We start from the raw sequence: 7,693 nt of genomic DNA on the forward strand, positions 1-7,693 counted from the left end.
GCAAATGGGAAGTCAGAATATCCCCAAACCAAAAGTATTTAGTTTTAGAACGTACTCTGGTAGAGCCACATCCCTTCCTCAGAGATTCTTTATCTACGGTTATCCCCAAGGAGGTCCTTGACTCAGAGATTAAAACAACACACCTAATTCATGCCAGGCTTCCTTTCTCTCCTATCTAGCCTTTCTGTCAGTGGCTGAAGATTTCCCACCGTGTGAATGCTGCAAAATTATTAGGTGCATCTTCAATTAATTAATTTCATTAGGTTTTAAAAAAATTTTTATTTTATATTTGAGTATAGTTGATTTACAATGTTTTTTTCGTTTCAGGTGTACAGCACAGTGATTCAGTTATACATATACATATATCTATTCTTTTTCAGATTCTTTTCCCATATAGATTATTACAGGATATTGAGTAGAGTTCCCTGTGCTATGCAATAGGTCCTTGTTGATTGCACCTTCAATTTAATAACATTTTTTTCTTCTGGGAAAGAGAAAAGAAGCACTTAACAACAAGCGAAATATAATTAATGCTGTTGTATGTTATATAATGAGAGTTGTTAGAGAGTAAACCCTAAGAATTCTCAGCACAAGGAAAAAAAATTTTTTTCTATTTCTTTAATTTTGTATTTTGTGATGAAGGAAGTTTGCTAAACTTAACTGTGATTCATCCTGCAGATGTCAAAGCAGTTGGACATGTTCAAGACCAACCTGGAAGAATTTGCCAGCAAGCACAAGCAGGAGATCCGGAAGAATCCTGAGTTCCGGGTGCAGTTCCAGGACATGTGTGCCACCATTGGGGTGGATCCTCTGGCCTGTAAGGAGTTGTCTGTAGGGGTCCAGTGTTCTTCTAGGGTTGCTAAGGGACAAAACTCACCTAGTTGTCGTCACTACTGTTGGGGCGTCTTCTGTAAGGGCCTACAGGGAGATCCAGAGGATGTTGTCTTCAGGGAGTCCCTAGCAGGATGGCTGAGTATCCAGTTTGATGGGAAAGATGGAGAGGTTGGAGTGCAGGCTGAGTAGCCAGTGTACATGATCTTCCCTGGAATGCTGTGCTGTGGAACTTTTTATGACTATCTTTCCCTTTGTTAAAAAAAAAAGTTTTGATAAAAGTAGCATGTATTCAGGCAGTCAGTCAACAAAGGAGAAAAAAGAAAACGAGAAAGTTTAAGTCTTCTGACCCTGCCCATAATTGCAGAGATAAAGTACTGTTAACAGGTATGTCTTTCTAGACACCTTCATCATATTTATAAACTATTTTAAAAAAATATATGGGATTGGGCTTCCCTGGTGGCGCAGTGGTTGAGAGTCTGCCTGCCGATGCAGGGGACACGGGTTCATGTCCCGGTCTGGGAAGATCCCATGTGCCGCAGAGCGGCTGGGGCCGTGAGCCATGGCCGCTGAGCCTGCGTGTCTGGAGCCTGTGCTCTGCAACGGGAGAGGCCACAAATATATATATATATATATATATATATATATATATGAAAAAATATATGGGATTATGCTGTAATTATAACTCTGTAACTTGCATTTTTTACTCAATAAAATACCTTCAATGGATGTTTGAATGCCAGGTCTGCATATTCTTTTCCTTAGCCTGTGTAGACCATATGTCCCATTATATTTCACTGCATGCTTTGGGAAAGGAAACTCACTTTTATAGTATCCTGAGGCAGGGTTAGCAGCCAAATAGATTGCCCACCTTTAGAACTGTCTGAACCTGTTGTTTAGTAGGAATTACCAAGAGTCAGATTGTGTTGAGGATCCTGAGTTGTAAGTGGAGCAGAAGGACGTAAGGCTGAGCAGAGACGACTTCCCATAGAATAGATGTATTTTTTTAAGTATATGGGCTGCCGAAGCAAGCACTAGAGTAGATGTTTTAATCTAGTTTTGAAAGAAAAGATGTAACTATTGAATAACCTAGCTTTTGTTTTTCTGTCTTTTAGCTGGAAAAGGATTTTGGTCTGAGATGCTAGGCGTGGGAGACTTCTATTACGAGCTGGGTGTCCAGATTATCGAAGTGTGCCTGGCCCTGAAACACCGGAATGGAGGTGAGGGTGGCTCGGTCCTGGACTGGACTTTGGGCTTCTCTGAGAGGGAAAAAATCTTGCAAGATGATCTTTCCTATCCTGCAGTCTGCAGGCCAGTAAGGTCTTGAGAAGCTGTTAGGTCCTGAGGAGTATCTTAGTGCTTCATGATGTTGAATCCATGAGCAGTGTCCATGGCCAAGGGTAAATCTGAATGATTATCTCTATTCTCCAAAGGTCTTTGGCTAGGAAGGCTTAGCTCCTAGTTGTTACAGAACATATAGGCAGGTAGGAAATAGGCCTTTTTCCCTGATAGATGATGTATCTGGGTTATGATTTTCTCATTAGTAACTATAGGCCTGCCCTGCTTCTCCAAGGTGTGGTGATGCCAACGGAGTCTCTGTGCTCCCCAGAATGTTACCTTTAAAACGATCATTCAGTGGTATAATCTTAATAAGCACACTGAATGGTCTGTGCTGAAGTTAAGAAATAAAACTTAAACCTAGTTAGAAATCATTGGCTATAGACAGAAATCATTGGCTGTAGACACGGCCTTGGTGTCAAGAGAGCATTTACAGTTTTTCGGAGATGCTGTCTTTTTTTTTTTTTTTAAAGTCATAAAGGTAATCCTTCAACTGCTTTCTGTCCCCCTCTCCAACAGGTCTGATAACTCTGGAGGAACTACATCAACAGGTGTTAAAAGGAAGGGGCAAATTCGCCCAGGATGTCAGCCAGTAGGTTTTGCCTTCCAACCCCTTGGAGTATAGAAAGGTCTTTAAAAAAGGTGGAAATCTTTTCTCCTTACCACTCGTTCATCTAGGCTAGTTTAGGAATCATTTTTATTCCTCTTCATGATCAGAAGAAATGTTTTTATTTTAGAAATCTAAAAATAGAGATATAAAAAACCAAAAAACCCATTATTTCTCAACTGAGATATTACACCTGTTAAAAGTTTTGGGAGATTTCCTTCTAAGCATTTCTTTCATGCATAAAAATGTGGGTGTGTGTATACACTTTTTTTTTTCTTCTTTTTAAACATACTTGGGGCTGTATATACTGTTGACATTACTTGTGGTCAAGGAGACTAGAGCTGGCCCTGAGAAAGGCTGGGGAAAGGAGTCGGGCTCAGAAGATGGGGTGTAAATTGACCTGGTTCACTAGCCTTTGTGTGACTCCAATTTGAGAAAAGGTAAAAAAGACTCTCAGTATGTGGGCTGGATATGTGGTCTACACATTATCTTGTGGGTTTTCTTTAATTTCAGTTAGTTGTCAACTAAGAAATCAAAATCTGGCACTACTCGGCCTGAATTTCCAAATGGCAGTAATCAGCTGGATTGCCCCTTTCAAATCTCTATTTTGCCATAGTTTACAGTACTCCCTATTGTCTCTTAAGTTCAGCTCACTTATTCACATTTCCTGATGGGCTCCTGGAAGCATATTTTTTACCTCTGTCTGGTATTGGAATGGTTTGCTAAGTGGAGAGCCTGACTCCTATGCCATTTCCCTGGAATGTCCAAGCACCATTTGGTGCACTTTGACCCTGCCTTTTCACTGATGTAGTTAAATGTTGTGCAGCCTTTTGAGTCTTCAGTCGTGGTATCCTGTCCAGGGCAGAGCGGAAACTGCATTGTTGCTAGGTCTGGTCTGCCAAGGGTCTTTAAGCAGCTCTTCCTCACCTCAGAGACGACCTGATCAGGGCCATCAAGAAACTAAAGGCACTGGGCACTGGCTTCGGCATCATCCCTGTGGGCGGCACTTACCTCATTCAGTCTGTTCCAGCTGAGCTTAATATGGATCACACTGTGGTGCTGCAGCTGGCAGAGGTACTGGTGGGCCTTCTGAGAGAGAGAGAGAGAGAGAGAGACAGAGACAGAGACAGAGAGACAGAGAGACAGGGAGGGAGGGAGAGGGAGGGAGGGAGGGAGAGTGTATGTGTGCGTGTGTGTGCATGTGTGTGTGTCCGTGTGTGCACGCGCGCATGTGCATGTAGGGGCAGTCTGGGAGGGGATTTTCTGATCTCCCCTGCATCACTCAGGTCTTTTGCTGAAACTGTCTGACGGATGCACTACTCAGACCTGTGCTTATTTAGCAGACGTTTATTGAGCAGCTACAGTGCAAAGCACTGGGCCAGGCTGTAGGAGCATATAAAGATGGGTAACATATAGTTCCTGCTCTCAAGGAGCTTACAGTCTAGTGTAGACAGACATGCAGACCACTAACTGAATTTCCTTGGTGGACAGATTTTTTGATGTCTTCATAAAACTACTTTATGGATTCTTTGAAAAAATGTTTAATCTTGTTTGCCATCCTCCTGTTCCTCAGCAATGCCTTAAGCTATATCATCTTCCTCGAAATCCTTATCATGTTTTTAGGGAAGACATGTTCAGTTTTCTCAATTCTGTAATGTGGAATAGAACTAAATGAGGGAGGGGGCTTTTCTGGATTGGGGAATGGTTAGGGTGAGGCAGGACAGGGGCTGAATACTTAAATATTTTAGATTATGAACAGTTTATGATGATCACGATTTCTTCCTATCAGTTAATCATTCTGAATTTTTCCTTGTCACTCTAGAGTTCTCTGATAAAGTCTACATTAATATTTTAGTACCAGGGACGCGACTTTTTAAGACTGAACCCCTCAACCTACCGCTGTCATTCTGAAAGTCACTTCACTCTTGCTCTCTACTGGGACCTCTAAACATTCTTCTATGCTCTCTTAGGCTTCACCCAAGGGCAGTTCCCCCTCCTGCCTGGGTAAATTAATTGTCCCTGGGCAGATGCTGGATTCTAAGGGAAAGCACACTCTTAACTGACGCAGTCCCCATTCCTCCTTCCTTCAGAAAAATGGCTATGTGACTGTCAGTGACATCAAAGCCAGTCTTAAATGGGAGACGGAGCGAGCGCGGCAAGTGCTGGTATGTGACTTTTGGAATGGCCCAGAAAAGATGGGCCCCACATGGGAGGAGGAAGGTAGACAGGTACCACACAGGCAAGAGCTTTGGCCTCTCTCTCTCTGCTGACTTTTTGCCTGGAAGGCTGCTGCTGCCACACCAGAAGTAACCCCAGCATTTCTCTGAAGATGGCACTGAGAGGTAGAACTCACAAAGGCAGGCTTCCAGCCTTGGCACATGGGTACAGCCAGGCTGCCACTGCCACTGGGGAGTCACCAATGCCTCTCTCTGCTGACCTGTAAAGCCTGGTCAGATGGTTAATGTGGCTTGTACTGGAAGTAACACTGTTAGTACAGAGTGAAGGGAACTGTTAACTACTGATGATAACTACATGGCTATAATTATATGCTATTATAGTGCACCTTACACATAGTTTTATATATATACATTTCATGGTCCTAATGAAAGACTGATGTTGTGAAGAGGGAGTGGCATGAACACGTAGGAACCCTGGCTTTCAATACCTTTCTCCTTACCCAGGCAGTTGAACTATAGACTCAGCTTCATCTGTGAAGTGGGGATAACATAAACATTTAATGATACTGGGTAGAACCAGCCCATCTGGAGCATACTTCCAGCTATAGGAACTGTGAGTCCGTTCTAATACTCGTATGGTTTTTCCATTAACTTTTCCAAAAAGGTTTCCCCCTAGCTGTCTGTTACTCCATAAGTTAACTGAAAGGTACTGATCTCCATGTTGTTTTGGGGAATGGAGTTAGTGATCTGCTCAGAGCCATGCAGCAAATATTTCTGTAGCCTTCCTTCCACAACATCCCACTCTGTCGTTATCCTCTTTCCCAGCAGCACAGATGAAGCAACTTGGTGGCGTTTCTCACACCTCAGGCAAAGATCTAGGCTAAACAAGTCATTCTAATTTGGCTGTGTAAATATGTGAAGGCACTCTTGTAGATTTAGTTTGAAAACCCCACTGAAGCCAAGATAGGTTTGAGGATTATCTACCCTACATTATGTAAACTCCCCTTTCTCAATTGACTTTTCCTTTTTCTGCCAGGAACACCTGCTGAAGGAAGGGCTGGCTTGGCTGGACCTGCAGGCCCCAGGGGAGGCCCACTACTGGCTGCCAGCTCTCTTCACTGACCTCTACTCCCAGGAGATTACAGCTGAGGAGGCCAGAGAAGCCCTCCCCTGACTGGGAATGTGGAAGGGGACACAGCAGCAGGCCGGGAGAAGAGGGAGGAGCTGGTGGTGAATAAAACCTCGACAACTTTGTTTTAAAAAAGAACCAAAAAACCAAGAAAATTCCAATTTTTTTCTTCCCCCAGTATTCTTCAGCCATTACTTTTTTTTTAAAGTGCCTTCACATTGCATCTTTATTGGAGAAAACCTTTTTTATCCGCTAAGGATAACCTGAGCAACACAGATAACAGTGAACATGTATAAAATGACTTGCACAGGTCATCTACAAGTTCACGGTAGAGCTGGGCCTAGAATGAAGGCCTTCTGTCTCCTGGCTAGACAGTCTAGTTTCTGTGGCCCTGAGACATAAATTATAGCCTCTGTTAATTCAAACCCCTTCCTCATAAAATGTTCCTTATCTCAAACGAGCAGACCCTAACGGACCAGTAAATAGTCACTCTTTCAGTCTCTTCCAGCTTCCTTTGTAGAGGTTCCAGGTTATGGCAGCAGACTCAGCTATGAGTATGAAGGAAATAGAGGTCAATGTTAAATGGTGGTTACAGAAAAGAAAATTTAATTTGAGGGGAATTAACCAGTAGTGGATGCAGTATTTCTCAAATTCCTTACTACCTTTTCCTCCTATAGTGATCATCAGGTCATCCCTCTAACCTTAGGGGTGGGAAAGGGAATCATTTATTGAACACCTACCAGACACCCAGTTTTATATGCACCTTGTATAGTCCTCACAATCTTAAATAGGTGTCCTTAACTTTGGCAGGTGAGGAATCTAATTGACCAGAGGGCACCACCTTAAGCAGAGTCAAAGCTAGAGCCTAGGCCCACTAGCCCCTGCGGGCCCCCGCTTTCCTGTACGCAGCTTTGCGGGGCACAGGTTGGCAGGACATTTTGTGTATAATTTCTCCCGACACACGTGGTCAGCCAAGAGGAAAAGCCTCTACCAGAAAGCAAGAGCCTTCTATAGCAAATAGAGAAGGTGATGAGCTGGGAGGCCAGCATTAAGCCCCGTCTTCATGGTCTGAATTCTGAATTCCTAAGAAGGGGTAGTTTGGTATCAGAAAACTGAAAACCCAATGGTTTGGACTATCCATACTAAGACACCTTTCCCTTAGCAAGGGGATATATAGCCTGAGCCCATCTCTACCTCTGCCTGTCCTTGAGGAAAAGCTCACTTCCTGAACAGGTATTTCTTTCGAAGCAGCCCAGGCTAAGGCGTTCCTCTCCTGACTGCCAAAGTTACAGCCTCAAAAAAAGGACCCTATTTCTTTTTTTTTTTTCCCTACTTTTTAATGATGGGAACTTTTGCCACCAGTAGTCCTGCTTCCACCCACACCACATAACCCAAGTTTTTGGCTTCCACTGAGCACTATCTTTATCCCTGACAGTTTCAGGCCTAGGTGAGAGGTGTGGCTGTCAAAACAATCCCGTTCTTCCTCTTACACAAACCCTCCCACACCCATAGGCGCTTCCTCCTTCTGCCAAAACAAACTTTATTGCACCAAAAAGAAAAAAAAAAAAAAACTTCATTTATGTACAGTCAGATATAAAGACATCTCTTTGA

At 43.2% G+C, this 7,693-nt stretch overlaps 1 protein-coding gene across 1 annotated transcript in view; it reads left to right on the forward strand.

Moving 5' to 3' along the window:
• Nucleotides 1–7,693, forward strand: part of SNF8 (SNF8 subunit of ESCRT-II) — a 9,036-nt gene extending 1,343 nt beyond the window's left edge. Inside the window, exons 3-8 of the mRNA XM_007465093.1 lie at nt 679–817; nt 1,947–2,051; nt 2,689–2,761; nt 3,709–3,850; nt 4,867–4,941; nt 5,990–7,693. Coding sequence (XP_007465155.1) covers nt 679–817; nt 1,947–2,051; nt 2,689–2,761; nt 3,709–3,850; nt 4,867–4,941; nt 5,990–6,127 — 672 coding nt within the window. The 3' untranslated portion in view covers nt 6,128–7,693. The remainder of the gene's footprint in view (nt 1–678; nt 818–1,946; nt 2,052–2,688; nt 2,762–3,708; nt 3,851–4,866; nt 4,942–5,989) is intronic.

Source organism: Lipotes vexillifer, unplaced genomic scaffold (assembly GCF_000442215.2).
Source record: "Lipotes vexillifer unplaced genomic scaffold, Lipotes_vexillifer_v1.1 scaffold591, whole genome shotgun sequence".
In the NCBI taxonomy this organism is placed as follows: Eukaryota; Metazoa; Chordata; class Mammalia; order Artiodactyla; family Lipotidae; genus Lipotes; species Lipotes vexillifer.